General features: G+C 40.2%; 1 protein-coding gene across 6 annotated transcripts in view; it reads left to right on the forward strand.

The window, feature by feature from the left end:
- The window catches only part of LOC121277448 (protein FAM53A-like), a 114,119-nt gene extending 96,848 nt beyond the window's left edge, over window positions 1-17,271 (forward strand). For 5 of the 6 annotated variants that reach the window (XM_041186940.1, XM_041186957.1, XM_041186967.1 and 2 more), the window contains exon 5: window positions 16,245-17,271. In XM_041186940.1, the coding sequence (XP_041042874.1) occupies window positions 16,245-16,577 (333 nt within the window). In that variant the 3' untranslated portion in view covers window positions 16,578-17,271. Of the gene's footprint in view, window positions 1-14,392; window positions 14,496-16,244 lie in introns of all 6 variants that reach the window. The other variant, XM_041186987.1, reaches the window with a different exon arrangement.
- Window positions 17,272-23,221: the final 5,950 nt, after the last annotated feature.

Genomic DNA, 23,221 nt, shown 5'->3' on the forward strand with positions numbered 1-23,221 from the left:
ATTCCCAGCCTCTGAATAATATAGCTGTGTGGAATATATTTAGCAAAGTGAGGCTATGTAATTTCCATCTGTCCATAACCACATTAAACCAAGAACAATTTTACTGAAAACCCCACTGTACAGTCTGACTTTTAACAATAAGTCAGGAGAGAATTCCTTTGATTCAGCCTCTGCCTAAAAAAAAAATTTGGATTAATGCAGACTTTCATAGTTGTGATTAGGGGTGGGGGGGGGGGTACATTTTTGACAGGTTAAAATATTTCCACATATTAGCATGGGGATTTGCTCACTTGCCAATTTATTTTTCAATTGGCCAACAATTTAGTGTTCGCTGGTTTCTAACCTTGTATTTTGCATGCACCTGCCTGTGGTATATTTATAATTTTACTGACTTTGCTTCCTTTGTAGACCAAGGCCCACTATGAGCATATGCTGTTTGGATTTTTAGTTGGCTTGGATCAAACCGGCGGCTTCTATGTCCAATTCACAATTTAACTACAGCAACATGAGTGAAATACTGCAGCTGCTGGAAGTCTGATGTAAAAGTAGAAAATGTTACAGGTTAGGCAGCATCTGTAGAGAGAGAAATAGTTAACAGGTAGAATTTAATGGTTGCAGAAGGGAGCCTGTTCACTAGCTGGAAAACTGGTGGCAACTTCTCCATGGACATTTTTGGAAGGCTCAATGGGATTTAATCTCTATTGGACACTTAACTGCCTGCTGTCGGGCTTCCTGGCTCCTGTGAGGGGATTTTTCCCTGGAAATCCTGGTGCGGGATGGATGACCTGCCTTCGAGAGCTGCTGGCCAATTGGAGTTCGGCAGCTCTCCAGTACCAGCAGTGCCTCCAGGAGTGGGCACTGATGGCACTCCAGTGTTGTCTAGACCAGGGATTGACAATGAAACCCAAGGATAAAGCTGAGTATGGTGGGTTTGTTGGGGCCACAAAAGAGGCTTCAGGAAGGGGAGTCGATTTAAAGAGCATAGAAGAGGGTTTTACTATGTGCCTCCCAGTTCTCACCACTGGGTGCCTCTTGGGCACAGAGCCTGGCAAGATGAGACCTGCCCGCTAGGATTTTCCTGGCGGTAGGCCTTCATGGTGTTGTCTTATCTCTAAGGTTCAATATCTGCAGCGATGGAATGAGGCCCTTAAGTGGCCTTTCCCACCTAATCACATGGCTTCCCCCCACCCTCCTGCCTCCAGGGGGAGTATTAAATTCCACCCCACATTTTAGGTTGATCATGATCCTTTATCAGAAATGAGGAAAGATAGCTATCTTTTCTCAGTTCTGATGAAGGATCATCATGGACCTAAAACATTCATCCTTTTTACCTCCACAGATGCTGGTCGACCTGCTGAGTATTTCCAGCACCTTGTTTCTATATCATAATTGAACTATCCATATGATAGGAATAAAGGATTTGAAAGCTCTTCTGCTCTGGGAATATTATATGCTAGTTTTCTGATTTGTATGGTTATACTGTGAAGCTAATGAAGAAATTTCTTCTTGCGAAAAGCTGATTTTCTAATTATAATGTGGGAGTTGGCTACTGTAACTATAAACTGGCAGTGCTGACACTGTATTGTTGGATCTGAGTTGGCTGCAGTGCACACTTCTGATTTTTGGTGCTTGCTGTTCAGCCCTTTTATAGTGGGTTCTACAAGCCATGGTCAGTATCTAGGTTGTCAGGCAGAATCATATTCTGGAATAAAGATTGTAGGAATGTGTCTATTTATTTAACCCAGCTTAATTCTGTCACAATTATCAATTACCGTGGAAAAGCTGGATGGGTTTAACCATTCCTAATTTGGTATAATCAATTATAAGGTAGACACACAGTGATTCTGGCAAGAACTTGTCGGGTCAAACAGCCTGTTTGTTTGCTATAAATACTTTGACTTTTAAGCACATAAAATGGAGTCTGGAGCAGCCAGGAACAATCGTGCAGTAATTTACTGTAGCAGTTTTGTAACTTTTACAATGTCATACTCCATTTATATACATTTGACTTGAGGCTTTTTCTGTGAAGGTATTGAGTGTCTCAAAAAGGACTAGCTCTGTGCCTGATTTTGGATCTTGCCAGTTTTTGGGTTGGGGTCAAGTTAAGGGTCGCTTGGACCACTTGGAGCATGGGAAAACATAGACGCACAAAGTCAATAACTAGTTTGCGTGCCTTGGCGCTAATGCAGCACCTAGCCCAACAAGGCCATAAGTTAATATAGTCAAATAATAAAAATTCATGTACGGCATCTTAAAAAATCATGTCTGGTTGTCAGACATCTCTGGCTTTCAGATAGCCAGACTTGAAATACTACCTGTAGAACTTTGCTGGATCTAATTCATTGATGCTTCTGTTAGTGTTCTTGGCACTTAGAGTGGCAATAGATGATAGGGCTTTGGGATGGTAAAATCTGTGGTCCAAGTGTAGATGGAGTAACCCTCATCTGAGCTATGCTGCATCTTCAGAGATCATCTGTACATATATTTCACTAAAGTGAATGCTGATGTCCCAGTTGATTTACAGAAAGGAATTACTGGGACACTGATTATGCATCTTTTTTAATGAATGACATAATGAAGTGCATATATTATGAAATGGAAGTCACCATTGCTCTTAATGCGTGCACTGCAGCTGCATTATAGGTTTGATGTGCTGAAGTTATTAACTTTGCAATTATGGCATTTTTGTTAGAGAAACAATATACTGCAGTAACTCCCATATAAGCTTTTAATTGAGTGAGCCTTGTATGTGAATTCATATGGTTAAACTGCCTCTTTATAATCAGCACCTTATTGAAACAATGACTGTTTTGGCAATAATGTGTATTGGACTTCTATCTTTTGAGTTGTGAAGTTCCAATGCCACTTCAACTTTATATCAAACAAATCTTTTGCTCCGCTATCTATTAGGTTGTGAAAACTATTACTTATTTACCCCAAACCTCTGAAGTTTTGTGGAGTGTCTTGCTGAATGCAGAGGCCCCTCAGGTGTCAAGTGATTCACACTAATGAATGGAAGAGCAGTCGACGCAAGAAGAGTTAATTTGAAGGCTCTTGGGCCCAGCTCTCATGTGGCAGCTGCAGCTCCAGTCTTCGTCGCCTGCTGGGGGGTGGCATGGGGGGGAGGTGGGGTGCGGGTGGTTGGGGTGGGAAAGGCTGGCAGCAGCTGCTTCCACTTTTCATTTCCCTCTGTAATTTAGTTTGGTCTAACAGAGTGAACTTGTTACAAAATATCATTAGGTTTAATGAGCTTGAAACTTGGCAAGCAGCTCCTGGATGAAGCTGCCAGGAATGATTGTTTTCAGCTGGCTTATTGCAATTAATGAGCATTTCTGCACCAGTGTTACCTTCCTGCAGATCTCAGATCTTTCATTGTCCACCTTTTTGAAAATACAGTCATTGATTCTGGATAGTGATAGATCTAATGTACAGTGGCTGATATAATTTGAGAAGAATAAAAGGTTGATGTGTGTTGATTCAGTTGGTTTGAATTGTTGCCAGGAAGGGCCTATCATTTAAAAAGTCCCCCAGAACTAGCCATGTGAAGCTCCTGAAGGCACATAAAGAAAACTCTACTGGAATAATGTACATCCACCCAGGAAATCAACTTGAGGTGTGAAAGCAGAATCCCAACTTTAATCAACAAGCTTCTGGGGATAGGCTGTTTTAAACCAAACCTATTGACTTTTATAGCGCAAACCCAAAGGTAACGTACATAGGAGTTGGTGTTGAGCATTCAAACGTTGGGTAGTTTGGCAGTAAACAAATGCCTTCAGCCAGAAAATATAACCTTGCGTCTCAGCAGTGCCAAGTATTAGGCTAGCTCAGTCGGAATCTCACTCCGCACTTAGTGGGATCGCTTAAGCGCATAATTCAAACTAACATTGTAGTACTGAGGGAGTGTTGTATTGCCTCTGCCTTGAGACACTAAAACAGATTCTGCTGAATATTCAAGTGCCTGTTAAGGTGACAGCAGTTGAAGGGAAGCAGGGAGTTCCCCTGATGTCCCAGCCTGCACCAACAAAAGCAGTTTTCCGTGGTTTAACGGACTAATTTTGCATACAGATACAAATTCACCTACACAAGTCGCTGCAGTTTTTAAGTCATGCATCCTGTGATGATGTTGGGATGTTCCCAAGAGGCACTATGTAAACAGAAGTCTTTCTCAGCACACTTCCAAGGCTAATCTTGAAAGGAATTCTATGCAGTGTTTAATCCTACCGTTTTCTCAATGTTTTATGTAAATCCAACTATTCAGTTAGTACCTGGGTGAAAATACCTCTGCATCATCTGAAACTGTAGCTGACTTCCTGTAAACGGATGCCTAAAGCCCATATTTATTTTAGTTGTATTGTAGAGATTGTTTTCATAATAATGGCATGCATGCTATTGATCATTTATTATGTGCTGTCTTGAGCTTCAACCTGTACTCGGCTATAAGTTTTGTATTTACTGTGAACTTGAAACTAAATGATAATATTTGGCCAAGTTAGAATAATCTTGATTGCAGATCAAGAGTCTCTGCATTCCAAGCTGGTTTTGGTGTATATCAGGTAACACGTACTTGATTGCTGGTAGTGCATACATGGTTGCTAAATCTAGGCAGATCTGGTTATAAACATTCAGTTTGGAGTCAGAACTGAATGTGGTCATTGTGAGGACCACAGCGTGAATAAGATGTTACCTGATTAAATGAAGTCACTATAAAACTGTTGGTATTACTTTCAGTATTCAAGCTATGAAAGTGAAAGTAGAATTAAATACATTAATTTATACAGCACCTTTTCATGTTGTCAAACTATCTCCAGATCTAGAATAGTAAATTTGTTTGGGCACAGTGTGTGCTGTTATGTGGTCAAATGGAGCAGCCATTCTGTTCCAGAAAATGGCAACAAAATAAATGTCCAATCATTTCCTGGTATTGGCTGGGGTAATTTTAGCCAGGATAGCAGGAGAATTTCCTGATCCTTTGACTACAACCATCCACCTGAACAGGCATACGGTACCTCGGCATAACATTAGTTAAGTAACTGAGAGTCCAGGTAATGTACTTAATCTAATGTCCAACTTGAACATGCAGCCTCCTGACCAAGGACTGAGAACCAACAAAGTTGCTGGAATTGCATATTTCAAGTAAGAGTGCACTATCATTGAAAGGTCACAAGTTTGCTCGCCAGTTCTTGGGAAGGGTCTAGCCCAGATCAACTTCAATGTTAAAAGGTGCGTGCCTTCATCATTACAATTCGCAGCAGTATAGAGTCCATTCTCAGCTGCAGTAGCACTGACATTCAAAGCTAGCTTGATTTGTTTGTAAACAGTGAAATAATACCAAAATCAGTTGTCCTGTTCAAAATATATTCCCTATATCAAATTTGAGTCTTACCCAAATGAGAAATTTGTTACTACAAAATCATTTTCAACTGAGAAAAAATATTTTTGGGATTTTGCTGATGGATTTCTACTATATTATTTAATGGTAAAAGTCCAAAAATGTTTTTTGGGGGCAGAGTGATGGTAGAAGGTGGGATGGGTGAACAAATGATAAGATTTGGTGCCTTTTACTCAAATAGGCTTCACTTTAAAAAAAAAAATTCATTTGCAACCATAACAAGTATATTAATTACTTAAAGGAAACAACTTTTTTTTAAAAGAGCTTGACACTAACATTTTTTTAAGTAACTTATTAATGCAGCTGCAGTATATTGTAACACCAAAAGCTGCCAACAGTTTGTGTTGACTCAGGTAAATTCAGGGGGCTTCAGGACTCAGGTGGCTTCTGATAATTTTTACCACATATCAGATATAAATATCAATTCAAAGTCCAAAGTTTCTCTTCCTGTTTTTGCCAGAAATTTGACTTTTGCAACGCTTGCAGTGGAGATCGCTGTCGCCTGTTTCTGAATGATCTGCAATTTATGTATCCCTTAAATTTTAATCTGTAAAACATTTTTAAATATTAAAGAATGTTTAAACTCAAATTTTGGAATCCTCTTTGAGGTGACCTTGAAGCGTATGAAGTGATCAACTTGGCAAAATAAATTCTTCCATTCCAGCTAAAAATATACTAAGAATTGTGAGAGAAAGGAAATATACTAACATTTACTGAGTTCCAAATAAATGCACGAGAGGTACAGGAGTGGACTGTCCCTCAGCATACATGTATGTATGTGCATGGTTAGGTTTGAAAGTTGGCTCTGTACCAAAGTAGCCTTTTCATTCAGAGGAAACATAGTTAAACCGGAGGATTTTTTCTCTCTCTGAATGGAAGTAAATACTGTAGCTACAGGCAAAAGCCTTGCTTTAGACTGGGAGTTAGTGGATAAGTTCTAGTCAGGCTAAGCTGAAGATAGATCTTAGCCTTTTCTTTTTGAGCAATGCATGAACAATCAAAGAGTCTTTTTATCTATTGTTCCTGAGAAGAGCATCCATTTAAAGTTCAAATTCCAACAGGCTTGGGAAGAAGGAAAACCGATAGCAGTAGGCTCGGCCCAAGAGATGATAATCAACCGTCAAGACTGAGCTGCAAACAAACCAGTGCTTTGTCCTGTGACAGCAGATAACAGGCTGGGGTACTTAGTTTGAATAGAGGCTAGAGGCTTTTGGTGCAATGAAAGAGCACTACTAAGGTGGCAAGCACTGAGAGCATCTGGCATTTTGCTGCTTTCAGATCACCGTGGGGATCACAACATGAAATTAGGCTTGGAGTGGGCTTAAATGAAGCAACTTCTGTATTTGTAGTTTCTTCTTAGTCTTTGGCTCTAGCTTGTCTAGAGGATGGCCAAATCAAGGCCTCGGGGAAAGAAAATAATGTCAAACATTTTATTTGTTACAGGATACAACTTGTAAAAAACTGTTTTACACTTGTCCGTTCAATCCATTCTGATTGCTTGCTATCCTGGTGGGTCTGTTTTTCCTCAGCCACACCATCACCGCGCACCCTCCCTGCCCCCCAACGCCTTCAGTCATTTCCAGTCTGGTTCGGAGTTGCACATGGAGTTTTCTATCTTTTATCCTGCCTCCTTTCATTCAAATATTAATACATTCAAATTCTATTTTATCTTTAGTGCTGCTGTCTGTTGTTTACGTAGGTACAATGCTTCCAGATTTTGAGTGATGGCTACAGCCCATGGCTTTTAAGTGGGTGTTGCAATCTGTGTGAGGCCACGAGTGCCTAATGCATGAGTCTTCATTTTAATTGTTTGCTTTAGACTTTGCACGAGGAATGGTGTAATGATTTTTGATCAACCTTTGTCTTACTCCTGGAACTCCACCTCTCAGTTTGATGCAAAAAAAAATGTTTGCTTTGGGATTGAAGAAACTACCATGCCAAAAGTTCCAAAAATCCCAAAAGGATGAGCTATACAGTAATTATAGATATAAGTATTGGGTGGGTAGGAGGAGGGCTGACAATTTTAATTCATTACAAAAACAGAATTACCTGGAAAAACTCAGCAGGTCTGGCAGCATCGGCAGAGAAGAAAAAACAGTTCTCGTTTCGAGCCCTCATGACCCTTCGACAGAACTTCAGTGAATCCAAGAAAGGGGTGAACTATAAGGTGGTTTAAGGTGTGTTGGGGGGGGCGGGGTTTGGGTGGGGGGAGAGAAGAGGGGGTTGGTGTGGTCGTAGGGACAAACAAGCAATTTTAATTCATTGTTGTGCACAAGTCTTTAAACGTGTCTTGTGCAAAGGGGAAAAAAAACATTTTCAGTGCAGCAATTGCATTGCATCTCTACCTGAGTGCCATTGTTTATCGCTGCATAAAGTTTTTCCTCATGCAGCCTTTGCACCTTTTGCCAATCACTCCAAATCTGTGCATCCTTGTCCTTGATCTTTCTGCCAAAGGGATTATTTTCTCCCCACTGTCTAGACCCGTTATGGTTTTGAATACCTCTGTCCAATCTCCTCTCAGCCTTCTCTTCTCCAAGGAAAACAGCCCCAACTTCTCCCATCTCCCTTTGCAACTGAAGTCCCTCATCTCTGGAATCAATGCCTTCACATCCTTCCTAAATTACGGCGCCCAGAGCTGGGCATGCCACTCCATCCGAGGCTGAAGGAGCATTTTATATGAGTTCAACACTACGCCCCTGCTCCTGTACTCTATGTCCCCACCCATAATAGGATACTGTTAACTAATCCCTCACCCTGTCGTGCCACCCTCAATGGCCTATATGCACACATACCCAGGTCCCTCTGCCCCCACACCGTCCCCTAATGTTGCACCCTTTATATTGTCTCTCCATGTTCTTCCTACCAAAATGAAACTGTACAAACTATGCCAAAAACTTGCCATGATTTTATTACATTTTCTATTTCCCTTCAAAAAAAAGAAATATCTAGCCTACACTATTGCTAACTTACTTTTGCAGTTTTATTTTGTTTTTGCACCCCTCATCTCATGTATGGAACATCATTGGAAATTTGGCCTTATTTTAAAATATTTTAAATCTGTGCGGGATGGCTTATATACACAAAGAACAGATCTTAGCTGACAATACGTTGCTTTCTATTTCTTCTCTGACAGTTAAGATTTCTGACCAAGCTCACTTATGGGATGCTCTTCACATCTTACTGCTGGTTGTGCTCTTTTACAGCTGCTGTTAAATTGATGGTAATTGGTGAATTATAAAGTAAATGTCCAAACGATGTCCAAAGTTTAGACTGAGTGCAGTTTAACCACATTAAAGTCTAGCAATGTTGGCTTCATTAACCCTTCTCTTACCAAGTTATTCTTAACAGGATGTTGCCCCAAGTTGGTGTTGATATTTATATGAAAAGAAACGTAAGGGCTTTCAATTTTCTAAAGAGATTAAGTACCTCAATTTTATCCTTATGGCTTTAAATTTTTCACCATTTAAATATTTACAAAGCTGCAGCATTCTGTCAGTAGGAAACTAGGAACAACATAGCACAGGAAGTAGGCCATTCAACCTGCTCCACCATTCAACTAGATCATACCTGATCATCTACCTCAATGCAATTTTCCTGCATAATTCCCATATCTTTTGATACTTTAAATATCTAGAAATCTATTGATCTCATGTCTTGAATATACTCATTGAGTAAACCTCTACAGTGCTCTGGGGTAGAGAATTCTAATGATTCAGCACTCTGAGTGCCCAGTCCTAACTGGGCTGACCTCTTATTCTGAGACACTGTCCCCTGGTTCTAAACCCCACGCAGCCAGGTGAAACACCCTTCCTGCATCTATCTTGTTGAGTCCTGTAAGAATTTTGTGTGTTTCAATGAAATCACCTCTCATTCTTCAAAATCCTAGAGAATATGGGCCCAGTCTCCTCAACCTTTCCTCATATGACAATCATGGCATCCCAGGGATTAGTCTGGTGAACCTTCATTGCATTCCCTCCAAGCCTTCCTAATTGCTTGCTATACCTGCATGTTAGCTTTCAGTGACTTATGAACAAAGATACCCAGATATCCCTTTGGGCATCAACACTTCTCAATCTATCTCCATTTAAGAAATTCTCTGCATTTTTGTTTTCCAACAAAGTGGATATCTTCATACTTTTCCACATTATATAAATATAAAGTATATATAAATTTTTATTTATTCATTCATGGGATGTGGGCTTCGCTGGCTGGGCCAGCATTTATTCCCCATCCCTAGTTGTCCTTGAGAAGATGGTGAGCTGCCGCCTTGAACTGCTGCAGTCCATATGATGTAGGTACACTCTCAGTGCTGCCATGTTGTTGCCCACACACCTTAACCTGTCCAAATCCCCTTGGAGCCTCTTTGTATCCTCCTCACAACTTTTATTCCCACCTAGTTTTGTCATCAGCAAATTTGGAAATAATACATTTGGTCCGCACATACAAATCATTGATAGATTGCGAATAGCTGGGGCCCAAGCACTGATTCTAATGGTACCCCACTAGTCACAGCCTTCCAACCTGAGAATGACCTGTTCATCCCTACTGTTTTCAGTCCATTAACCAATTCTCAATCCATGCCAGTATGTTGCCCCATTCCCATGTGCTCTAATTTTGTCTACTAAACACCTGTGTGAGACCTTATCAAAAGCCTTCTGAAAATCCAAATATACCACATCTATGGGTTTCCCCCTTATCTATTCTACTAGTTACATCCTCAAAAAAACTTTCAACAGGTTTGTCAAATATGATTTTCCTTTCATAAATCCATGTTGACTCTGCCCAATCCTACCATTATTTCCTAAGTGTCCAGTTATCATATCCTCTACAATAGATTCTAGCATTTTCCCTAATACTGATGCCAGGCTAACAGCTCTGTAGCCCCCTGTTTCCTCTCTCCCTCCTTTCTTGCAATGTGGGGTTACATTTGCTACCTACCAATCTGTAGGAACTGTCCCAGAATCTGTACAATTTTGTAAGATGACCATCAACTCATCCACTATCTTTACACCCGCCTCTTTCAACATTCTGGAATGAAGATCATGTCCAGGGGATTGATAAACTTTCAGTCCCAACTTGACCTGTTTTTCTCTCACCCTGCTCTAGATTGTTTTTAAGCCAAAATGGGCAGCAGTTTATTGATTGGCTGGTTTCACCTTCTGCTTGGTGACTCTTGGTCATCATCCTGGAACTCCCTCTCTCTCAGCACTGTGGGTGTACCTACCCACATGGACTGCAGCAGTTCAAGAAGGCAGCTCACCACCACCTTCTCAAGGGCAATTCGGGATGGGCAGTAGCCAGTAAAGCCCACATCCCATTAATGAATAAAAAAAAATCTTAAATAGCGTTGCTTAACTCTGGTTTCTCAGGATGGATTATACCTATATGAAATATTGGGGCTTTAGATACCTTAAAAATTCTACCTCTTCTAATTGAGTTAGAATGATAAAACATTGCAGCTGGAAGATCATTTGACCCATCATATACGTGCCAACTCTTGCTAGAGAAGTCTTTAACTACTTAATCTCACTGCACTACTCTTTTCTCTTGCCCCTCATCCCAGCTTCTAATCTTGCTCTGCTTCAAGAGTTTATCTGCTGTTCCCTTAAGTTGCAATGGTCTTTGCCTGAACTGTTTCCTGTAGTAAAGAATTTCTGATTCAGAATTTTATGGAGCCCCATTTTTATTTTTTTTTTAAAAACTCGCCTTCCCAACCAGATGAAAAGACTTCTCCTGTTCAACCTATTAAAGCTCTTCATAATTTTAAAAACTTCAGTTAAATCTCCTTGGTCCCCTTTTCTTAATGGGGGGAAAAAATCGCTATCTCAAGTCTCTAAAGTTTCTTGTGCCAGATATCATCCAGATGAATCTTAATGAGTTTTGATGGCCTTTCTGTGAAGAGGTATTTAACATTGCCCACTGTACTGTGACCCATCTTTTGCCTCGTCTAAATTTATCATCACTCCATTTGTAGATGAGTTCATGATAAGGAAATGATCTGCTTTATATATTCCATTCCACATTAACTCTTGTTTCTCTCCACAGATGCTGTCAGACCTGAGTTTTCCCAGCATTTTCTGTTTTTGCTTCAGATTTCTAGCATCTGCAGTATTTTGCTTTTAGTAGCCCAGTAGCAAGTCCGATGGGGAAATTCACAACTGAAATGTATTTTTAAAATGCGGAGGCATGTGGTTTTTCATGTAATGGTGACACTATTGTCATTAAGAACCAACTTCAGAAAATGGGTCTCTATGTATTTTACCAGTGCTCTCTCTGGTTTGGAGAAGCAGACCAGAGTGATTGAGGTAATGCCCCATTGGAATGTAAATAAATGAAGCAGGAATCTCTTTGCAATTTACTGCTTTAACACTACAGGGCTATTTGCATGAACAGCAGCTGTGTTGATTGGAGATAAGAAATAGCTCCAACTTGTTTTTCAATAGTTTGAAAAGCATTGGGGATCTTAAAATGTGTTTTGAGTCATTTAATCATCCATATCTCTACATTTGATCAGTTCCAAGCTTGCTGTCAGATATAATCCAAAAAGGGCAGTGAAAAATATTTGTAACCTACAATACTTAAGAAAAGCTTGAAAACCTTCAGTCTATGCCAAGCTTCTGGGTCTTGAAACTGAGAACATAAGGTTTTGTCAGTGAACATGAGAAACTGTTGGAAAAACTTCTGAGAGACTTGTAGAGGTGGGGAGTAATCAGGGATAGTCAGCAATGGTTTTGTCAGGGGGAGATCATGTCTAACAAATTTGATTGAATTTTCCGAGGAGGTGATTCGTTGCGTGGATGAGGGTAGCAGTTGATGTAGTCTACATGGATTTCAGTAAGGCTTTTGACAAGGTCCCACATGATAGAATGGTCAAGAAGATAAGGATCCAGGGAAATTTGGCAAATTGGATCCAAAATTGGCTTAGTGGCAGGAGGCAGAGAGTGATAGTCGAAGGTTGTATTTGTGATTGGTAGCCTGTGACGAGTGGTGTACTGCAGGGATCGGTGCTGGGACCCTTGCTGTTTGTAGTGTACGTTAATGATTTAGACGTGAATATAGGAGGTATGATCAGTAAGTTAGCAGGTGACACGAAAACTAGCAGTGTCATAAATAGTGAGGAGGAAAGCCTTAGATTACAGGACGTTATAGATGAGCTGGTAAGATGGACAGAGCAATGGCAAATAGAATTTAATCCTGAGAAGTGTGAGGCAATGCATTTTGGGAAGACTAACAGGGCAAGGGAATACATAATGAATGGTAGGACCCTAGGAAGTATAGAAGATCAGAGGGACTTTAGTGTACATGTCCATAGATCCCTGAAGGCAGCAGCACAGGTAGATAAGGTAGTTAAGAAGGCATATGGGATACTTGCCTTTATTAGCCGAAGCAGAGAGGTTATGTTGGAGCTGTATAAAGCACCAGTTAGGCCACAGCTGAAGTACTGTGTGCAGTTCTGGTCACCAAACAATAGAAAGGATGTGATTGTAATGAAGAGAGTGCAGAGGAGATTCACCAGAATGTTGCCTGGACTGGAGCGTTTCAATATGAAGAGACTGGATAGGCTAGGGTTGTTTTCAGAGCAGAGAAGGCTGAGGGGGGACCTGATAGAGGTATACAAAGTTATGAGGGGCGTAGATAGGAAGAAACCTTTCCCCTTAGCAGAGGTGTCAATACCAGGGGGCATAGATTTAAGGTAAGGGGCAGGAGGTTTAGAGGGGATTTGAAGAAAAATTTTTTCACCCAAAGGGTGGTTGGAATCTGGAACACACTGCCTGAGGGGGTGGTAGAGGCAGGAACCCTGACAACATTTAAGTATTAGATGAGCATTTGAAACACCATAGCATATAGGACTACGGGCCAAGTGCTGGAAAATGGGAATCGAATAGGTGCTTGATGGCTGACACAGACACGATGGGCCGAAGAGCCTGTTTGTTTGCTGTATAACTCTGATTCTGATTTCCATCAATCTATTGCAAAAGTATTATCTCATTGATATTTGTGTGAATTGACTTGTGGTTTTTCTGGGTTTAGTCCCTCCTTGTCTGACACATCAAATCCTCTTCAATGTCAAATCTGATACCAATTAGGTTTGCCTGCCTGACTAAAATGAAAGCTATGCAAATTAAATACATCATATTCCCATCATCAGTGTAAATTCTAGCGCCAGCGCTGATATTGTGTATATTGTTCATACCACATTCTTTCTAGAGGAGCATTGAAAAGCATACAAAGAAAAATTATTTTTATCAAAGATGTAGAAAATTTATCGTATGAATAAGGTTACTGCATCCCTGTTAACCAAAATAGTGGTTCCATTTTTTTATATTGTCTACTAAATTGTTTCCTTGAAACAGTTTTAAAAAAAACCCTTTGTTTGTGAGATGGAGGCCTTGTAAATTTTATAATAAGCAAAGAGCTCATTAAGTCTGCAATCTGCTTTATAAATTGTATGTGTGGAGTAGCTGAAGCATCATTAAAGAGGTTTAGCACCATTATGATTCTCGTGAGGCTTATTCCTTTTCACACAGGATCCTTTAAGCCTATGGCCAGGGTATTTGCTCCTTTTGTTCCATCAGACAATAACTTGTGTTTATATATAACACAATTATTGCAGTAAAATGGTTGAAGGTGCTTCACAGAAGGAAGTATTAGCAGACAAAATTTGACAGAGCCAAATGAGATATTAGGACAGGAAAGAGGTAGGTTATAAGGTGTGTCTTTGAGGAGAGAGAGGTAGAGGTGAATGTTTAGATGGGGAATTCCAGAACTCAGGGTCTGGACAGTTGAAGGTATGGCTGCCAGTGAAGGGGCAAAGAAAATTGGAGATGTGCATGAGGCCTCAATTGGAAGAGCAGAGTTCTGAGTGGGTTTCAGTGATGGAGAAGGTTAGAGGTAAGGAGGAGTGAGGTCATGAAGGGATTTGAACACTAGGATGAAGATTGTAAATTTGAGGCTTTTTCACAAGTGAAATCACATGCAAGTGTTATGCATTTGTGTTAATAGGATATTAATGGTGATTCTGCAACCAAGCAGCCAAGATTGGGGATCCTTGTCAGCAATTTCAATTTTCTACTTGATCTTGAGATGGGAAACCATAATTACATTGGTAATTAACAGCTTTGTTTTAATGCAAAAAGATTGTAGTGAATGTTTGAATTGTAATGTAGATCATTTCTAAACTACTATACACATTTGGGTTGTTGCCTTTGACTATGCAGTGTATTTGAAGCAGTTATGTTTACAACTAAATGGGGAATTCAAGAGCTTGGGCATGTTTTGGGGGTGGGGGGGGTGGTAGGAGAGAGGGAGTAGAATGGGAATAATTCTTGAGGTTAGAGTTTAAGGAATGGGAAGTTGAGTTGTATTGTGAAGGAGGTTAGAGATGCCTTAGATGAGACAATCTAAAAGCAGCTGAACATTGAAAAGAGCAAAACCACCATCTGAAGGCCCAAACTCCACTGTCTCCTCTCCCAGCCTGTTTCAGGCAGAACCAATTGTTCCCAATCTTAGCACCAAATTGAACTTCCAATCCCATATCCTTTCCATCATAAAAACCATCTCCCTCCAGTCCAACTGTTGCTTGAGCCCCTTATCCATGCTTTGTTACCTCCAGACTCAGCTATTGCAATGGTGCCCTGGCTGGTCTTAAGCTCACCCAAAACTTTACTCAAATCTTATGCCACACCAAGTCCCACTCACTCTATCCACTCACCTGCAATGACTTGCAGTTCCCAAGTGCCTTGAATTTAAAATTATCCTTGTGTTTAAATCCCTCCAATAAATACTAATTAAAGCAGAAAGTGGTTGAAATATGCAGCAAGTCAGGCAGCATCTTTGGAGAGAGAAGCATAGTTAATTGTTCTTGACCTGTTTCTCTCTGCAGTGTTTTTTCTTCATTTTCAGTGCTAAAAGCCACTTCCTGCACAAATTCTCTTCCTGTTTTTTGCACTCTTGTGAAATGGCCTTCCTTTGTCACACAACTGGTATTTGTTCCTGCAGCCAATGCAAGGCCCAATGCTCTGGAAGTTCTTACATTCACCTCTTCATCTCCCTCGCCTTTAAGTTCCTCCTTAAACCCACCTTTTTACCAAACTTTTGGTTACCCCTCCTAATTTCATTCTTTGGTTCAGTATCCAATTTTTCCTCACAACAATGGGATGTTTTCCTATATCATTTAATACAAGTTATACTGGATTGGATCAATTAAAAAGGTTCCACTATTTTCCACATGACGTCCCCTTTGTGGGGGAAGTTTCAATAATTTTGATATCCTCCATACTGTGTGTTTGCACCAGTTTAGGAATGAACTCCAGGAAATAAGCTCAACACAGTTGCTTTACTTAGACTGTGTGGAAGCAAAAGACAACTAAGACTATGCCATGCATCAGTAATAACTTCTGACTCAGAGGCGAGAGTGCTATTTCCATAACAGAAACTTGAGTGCATAATTTAGCCTTTGAGAAATTATACTCTATGCAAATTCTTCTCTTTACATAGGATTTTACAGCACAGAAATGATCCATCTAACCCAATGGAAATGTCTGGTGCTTATGCTCGACAGAATTCTTCTCCCATCCTATTTCATCTCTTCCTATCAACTTATTGTTTTCCTTTCTCTGTCGTGTACTTGCCTAGCTTCCCCTTCAATGTTTCATTATTCTTTTAGTTTTCTCTCTTTCCTGTCTTCTCTCCCCTTTCTTCCTCATAAAGATTGTAGAAGAACTGCTAGAGTGGAATTTGAGTTATAGTCAATACCAACCAAAGGAAGTTGATGTGAGAAACGTATGGTTGTAAGTGGAATGATTGAGAGAACTTTAACAGCTCTTGGTTAACCAAGATGTCTTTTTTCCCCCAGACATTAAAGAACTCAAAAAGCCTTTGCTCACTTGACTATGAAGATGATGATGAGGATGAAGATGATCACCATATGAAGACTATTGTGTCCTCACCATGTGACTCAAATGATCTGTTAATGAATATCATCACTCCTGGCTCCAGTCCAGTCAAAGAGCGCGACTCTGCAAGATATGTCTCTGGGAGCCACGATGGCTGCCATCCAAGGAATTATGGGAAAGAAGTCACTGTGAGTGAAAGTGAAGAAGATACAAGTGATTGTGAAAGCACTGAAGAAGGAATATTTCGGCTGGACTGTGGCGATCTGGATCTAGAACAAATAGAAAACAACTAAATGCTGCAACAATGTTCCAGATAACTGGTTGTTTTTATACTTTTTGTTGTGGTAGAGGATTACCTTTGCATAACTCATGTCCATTGAAAGAAAATTCTATTGGTTATTTTGGGATGCTTGAAGGTTTTTTGTGCAAAGCATCAGTAGTCCATGTCATGTGTGCACAGGTGGTGGTAGAGAAGGTTCAGCAACTTTATCTTAGATACACAAGGTTGCCAATTTTTCGGGTTTGAGAAATGTTCTGGAGGAAGAGATTTTCTATAAATCCATCTCCGTTGAGGATGTTTTGCAACCTGTTGCTTTTGAAAATGGTGAGAAAAACTGACCTCTGCAAGGAAATGAATTTTTTTTAAAAGGGCATTCTACATTAAACTATACAGGTTTAACTACAGTGGTGTCGGTGCGGGTATAGTGCTGCTTTTTGTGGGGGGAGAAAAGTCAGTGTTTCAACAAAAAAAATTGACGTTTTACTTTTTAAAAGAGAAAACTAATGGATTTGATAAACCCGAAATGGCCAAATAGACACAATGGACATCTCTTACTCCGGTCACAAGAATGTAATAAGCACTTGAGCTTTGGAAAGAGACTGTGATTGCCTGTTGTGATCGATTTCCCAGGATTCAAACCCCTCAGCAATATTAGAAGGAAGACTTATATAGTCTTTAAATAAAATAAAATGGATTTTTGCTTTGCATTTCCTTTTGTTGTGTGCTTCCTTTATTTCCTGATTTTTTTCTGCATTGTTCTTTTAGTAATCCACATCCTATAAAGTAAAAGAAGAACTCCTCTTGTGGAAAGTACCGTTTGCAAGCCCATGTGTTTTGAAGCCAGTCTGTTTTGAAGAAGCCTTTTTTCATTTTATACTAATGTTTTATGATGGTTCTTCCAAAATAATGACTTGTAGCAATTAACTTTGCAAAAAATTTATTTATTTTGAACCAAGAGTAATGAGAGATATTGATTTTATTAGTCACTGGAGGCATAAAAGGGAGACATACAAACTAGGGATGAACAATTAGCTTTGCCCACAGCAACTTGAGCGTGTAGTTGGAACATTGCCTTCAGGAGTACTTTTTTAAAATTGGGTCAGAACAAGCATTGAGAAGGTTTTTTAAATTTTGACTTACATCCTAGACACTTGGGTCCAAGATTGCTGATGTAAATGTTAGCACTCTTGCCCCTGAATCAGGAGATCATTGGTTTAAGCATCACTGCAGAGATTTGGGCAGATAATCTCAATTGACATTTGGTGTAGTTCTGAGGGAGTGTTGCACTCTTGTGGCCCCTTCTTCCCTGTCAGGTTGACTTAAAAGTTACACTCCACTTTACATCCAAACACTCTGTGCTAGCAAATTTTCTTCCAATTCACCTTGGCTACAAGTTGGGCATCTGGCCCTCTAAATAACACTAGTGCTGGGCCCCACTTGCGGCGGTACACTTGATCTTTGGTGAGAGACATACAAATTCATCCCAATGAAACTGTGTGGCCCACTTCTGCTCCTACATCTTATGGTGTGTTCCAAATTTGGGCAATGGACATCACAGCAACCACTGTGACATCAGGGTATCACCCGTTCAGTTACTTTTGTAACACTCAATGCTTGCATGAGTGCGTTTCTTGAGAGGGTGTGACATGCTGCACTGGAAGCAGCTGGTGGCACAGCACACAGCCCTGGAGGGTGAGACATTGATAGGGTGAGAAAGGAGGTTTTGCTGGAAGAATTTGAACGCTTAGGAGCTAAATTAAAAAGCAGAACCTCCAAGGTAATAGTCTTGGGATTACTACCTGAGCCATAGAGCAAACTGGCATAGGGCAAATAAAGTCAAGGAGTTAAATGCGTGCCTCAAAGATTGGTGTGGGAGGAATGGGTTTCAGTTCATAAGGCACTGGCATCAGTATTGGTAGAAGGGAGATGTTCAAGTGAAGCCCATCCCACCAGAACTGTGCTAGGACCAGTGTTCTGGTGAAATGAGGAACTAGGGCTGTAGAGAGGGCTTTAAACTAAATTGGGGGCAGGGAGGGTTCTGGAGGGAGGATACGAAGGCTAACAAAGCAAAAGGATATGGCAGCATTGCAGGGCAGCTGTTTAGGTATTGCTACCCAGAGTGTGACAGGAAGGGACAGTGTGTAGAAACATTTTTTAAAAAGCAGCAAATAGAGTGAAGGTGGAGGGGCACGGTTATGGTAAAAAGGCAAAATTTTTGGCTCTTAAATGCATGTAGTATTTGAAACAAAATAAATGATTTAACGGCACAGATAGAGGTTAATGGGTGTGATCTTGTAACCATGTCTCCATAAAAGCTATAAGGAGATCAAAGCTGGGAACTAAATATTCAGGGGTATATGACTTTTCGAAAGGACAGGCAGGAAGGAAAGAGTCAGGGGGTGTAGCTTTGTTTGTACGAGATGGAATAAGTACGCAATGATCTTGGATCAGAAGATGTAGAATCTATATGGGTGGATGTAAGAAATAACAAGGAGAAGAAGACACTGGTGGGAGTAGTCCATAGGCTTGCTAACAGTAGGTATAATGTATAACAAAGAATAAATCAAAATAGAGGGCATGTAAAAAAGGCAGTACATTAACCCTGGGTGAGTTTAACCTTCATGTAGATTGAGAAAATCAAATTGGTAGAGGTAGCCACAAGCAAGAATTCATAGAATGTAATTGGAACAGTTTCCTAGAGCAATATGTTGTGGATCCAACCAGGGATCAGGCTTATTTGGATCTGGTAATGTGTAATGAGGCAGGTTTAATAAATGATTTGAGCAAAAAAGCCCATAGGAAACGTTGACGTCATATAGTAGAATTTAGCATTTCAGTTTGAGAGTGAGAAACTTGGGTCAGAAACATCTGTGCTAAACTTAAGGGTAATTACAAATGAATAAGGGCAGACTTGGCTGGAGTGGACTGGGAAAGCAGTTTAGCAGAAAAGGTTGATGAAAAATGGCAGATGTTTAAGAATAGTTCATGACTCAACAAAGATATATCCCAATGAGGAAGAAGGGATTGTAGGGGGATAATCCAACCATGGTTAACCAAGGCAGTTAAGGATAGTATCAAATTGAAAGAACAACATACAATGGCAAAGATTAGTGGTAAGGTAGAGGAATGGGAAAGTTTTAAAAACCAACAAAAGATGACTAAAAATAATAGAGAAAATAAACATTGAGGGTAAGCTAGCAGGCAATATAAAGACAGACAGTAAGAGTTTCTTTAAATATGTGAAAAGGAAGAGAGAGGCTGAAAATAGGCCCCTTAGAGAATGAGGCTGGGGAAATAATAATGGGGAACCAGGAAATGGCAGAGGGGTTGAATAAATAGTTTGCATCGGTCTTCGTGGTAGATGACACTAATAGCATTACAAAAACACTAAATAATCAAGGGGAAAATGGGAGGGAGGAAATAAATGTAACAACTATCACTAGAAAAAAAGTACTAGGGAAACCAGCCTCTACAGCTCTCTGTGGTGAAGAATTCCACAGATTAACTACCCTCTGAGAGAAGAAATTCCTTCTCATCTCTCTTTTAAATAGGTGCACTGGTAGTAATCTTCCAAGAATTGTTAGATTCTGGATAAGTCCCAGAAGATTGGAAAGCTGCCAATGTAATGCCCTTGTTCAAAGGGAGGGAGACAAAAAGCAGGAAACTGTAGGCCAGTTAGCTTAACATCTGCCATTGGGAAAATGTTGGAGTCTTTTATAAAGGATGTAATAGCAGAGCATTTAGAAATACATAATATAATCAAGCAGAGTCAGCACAGCTTCATGAAGGGGCAATCATGCCTGACAAATTTATTAGAATTCTTTGAGGAGATAACAAGCAGGATAGATAAAGGGACATGAGTAGATATAATATATCTGGATTTCCAAAAGGCATTCGATAAGGTACCACACATAAGGCTACTTAATAAGATAGGAGCCCATGGTGTTGGGGGTAGTATATTAGTATAGATAGAGGATTAGCTAACCAATAGAAGGCAGGTGGGATAACGGAGGCATTTTCAGGATGACAACCTGTAACTAGTGGAGTGCCGCAGGGATCACTGCTGGGGCCACAATTATTTACAATATATATTAATGACTTAGAGAAGGGAAGTGAATGTACTATTGCCAAGTTTGCGGAGTACACAAAAATAGATGGGAAGGTAAGTGGTGAGGATGACACGGTCTACAGAGTGATCAGGTTAATTGAGTGGGCAAAAACTTGGTAGATGGAATATAATGTGGGAAAATTTGAGGTCTTCCGTTTTAGCAGGAAGTATAGAGGAGCTGAATATTATTTACATGGAGAAAGACTGCAGGAAGCTGCAGCACAGAGGGATTTGGGATGCTCGTGCGTCAATCCCAAAAAGCTAGCATACAAGTTCAGGTAATAGGGAAGGCAAATGGAATGGAGTATAATTATAGGGAAATCTTGCTAAAACTATACAAGACACTAGTTACACCGCACCTAGAATACGGCGAACAGTTTTGGTCCCCTTATCAAAGGAAAGATATATTGGCATTGGAGGTAGTCCAGAGAAGGTTCACCAGGTTGATCCCAGGCATGGAGGAATTTTCTTATGATGAGAGGTTGAGTAGGTTGGGCCTGAAATCATTAGAGTTTAAAAGAATGAGAGGCGACCTTATTGAAACACATAAGATCTGAGAGGTTGTTTCCCCTTGTGGGAGAGCCTGGGACCAGAGGACATAATCTGAGTATGGAGTCACCCATTTAAGACAGAGATGAGGAGGAATTTCTTCCCTCAGAGGATAGTGAATCGGTGGAACTTTTTTTCTTATTCATCGAATGTGGGCATCACAGCTCGGCCAGCATTTATTGCCCATCCCTAATTGCCTTTGTTCAGAAGGTATTTAAGAGTCAACCACGTTACTGTGGGTCTGGAGTTACATGTAGGTCAGATCAGGTAAGGACATAAAAGAGCATTGGTGAATCAGATGGGTTTTTACAACAATCGTTTAATGGTCATCATTAGACTTTAAATTTCATTGAATTCAAATTCCACTACCTGCCGTGATGGCATTTGAACCCAGGTCCCCAGAGAATTACCCTGGGTCTCTGGATTACTAGTCCAGTGACAATATCTTTATGCCATCGTCTCCCCTCTACCACAGAAGGCTGTAGAGGCTGGATTGTTAAGTATATTCAAAGCTGAGATAGATTCTTAATCAGTAAGGAATCAAGGGTTATGGGAAAAACCCAGTAAAGTGGAGTTGAGGGTTATCATATCAGCCATGATCTCATTGAATGGCGGAGCAGACTCGATGGGTTGATTGGCCTACTTCTGCTCCTACGTCTTATGGTCTTATTGGTGTGGTGCCACGGATATGAATTTTGTATCCCTGATCTGATATACACTAGATCTAGCACCTAGGGACAGGAAGGTGATCCATTGTTTATGGAGGATGAAACAAACTTATCATCTTGGTGACCATGCACATAAGTATCTTAAATTAGCTTGCAGTTGAAATTGGTCAGCTGGAGCAATTCTAGGTAACGGTGGGCTATTTATAAATATGAGAAATGGAAAATAGATACCAGTGCACACCCAGTTTAGAATAGCATTTCTGTACTGTTGGAGCAACGGTCTGAAATATGCTGTGCTGACGGATAAATTGGGGGAAGCAGGAGGTTTAAATGTACTACGTTTCCTTAACACTGAGTTAATGCACAAACATTTAACTGCAGGTGAAGAAGCATAAACTATATGCTAAACTGATTAGTAAAATCTAGATCACATTTAAATTATGTACTATGGCTTCAGCTGGCAACACAGAAGTGTTAATGTTTGTCCAGTATTACTTTACAATATTGGTCATACAGACATAAAATATTTAATCTGCATGTAGTTCTTTCCTAGATCTGCTGTGATAATGTTAGCCACAGTTGCTTAGAGCAACTTTGCTTGAGGTAATTGCATGCCCTCAGTGCAATGGATGGTGAGGCCATATTTATGTTTAATGGAAAAGGATGTGCAAAAAGCAAACCTTTGAAGTGATAGTCTTCATAGTGATCGTGATACTCTTCTCTTCAGTGAGGCTTTTGTGGGATATGAGGTAGGCTTTTGTAGGTTGCTAACAACTAACCATTCCGTGTGAAAGGTGCCCTGAGAGAGATGTCAGTTTGACATGGTTTATCCAATAATACAATTCGTAGAAGTTACAAATACAAGTACAGATATGGGAGGCCGGCTGGTGTCCTTTCATCAACAATTTTCCTCTCATCTCCTTCATAACAATTGTCTCTTGAACGAATCTTGCTTGGAAGTTGGCAAATGTAACACTACTATTCAAGAAAGGAGGGAGAGAGATAACAGGGAACGACAGACCATTAAGCCTGACATCAATCCTCCGAAAATGCTGGAATCTATTAAGTCTTAATGCACTTTGAAAATTTGTGACACTACTTCTCCTTCGTAAAACTACATTGACTGTCTGATCATAATTTTGTTTTGAGGATGTGAGGAGTAGGGTAGATAAAGGTAAACCAGTAAATGAAGTATATGTGAATTTCCAAAAGGCATTTGATAAGATCCCGCACAATACGCAAGATGAGGAGTTGGGGGTAATGATATGGATGAAAGATTGGTTAATGAATAGGAAGAGGAGAATAAGGATAAAAGGGACATTTTCAAGTTGG

This window comes from Carcharodon carcharias, chromosome 1 (assembly GCF_017639515.1).
Source record: "Carcharodon carcharias isolate sCarCar2 chromosome 1, sCarCar2.pri, whole genome shotgun sequence".
Lineage (NCBI taxonomy): Eukaryota > Metazoa > Chordata > Chondrichthyes > Lamniformes > Lamnidae > Carcharodon > Carcharodon carcharias.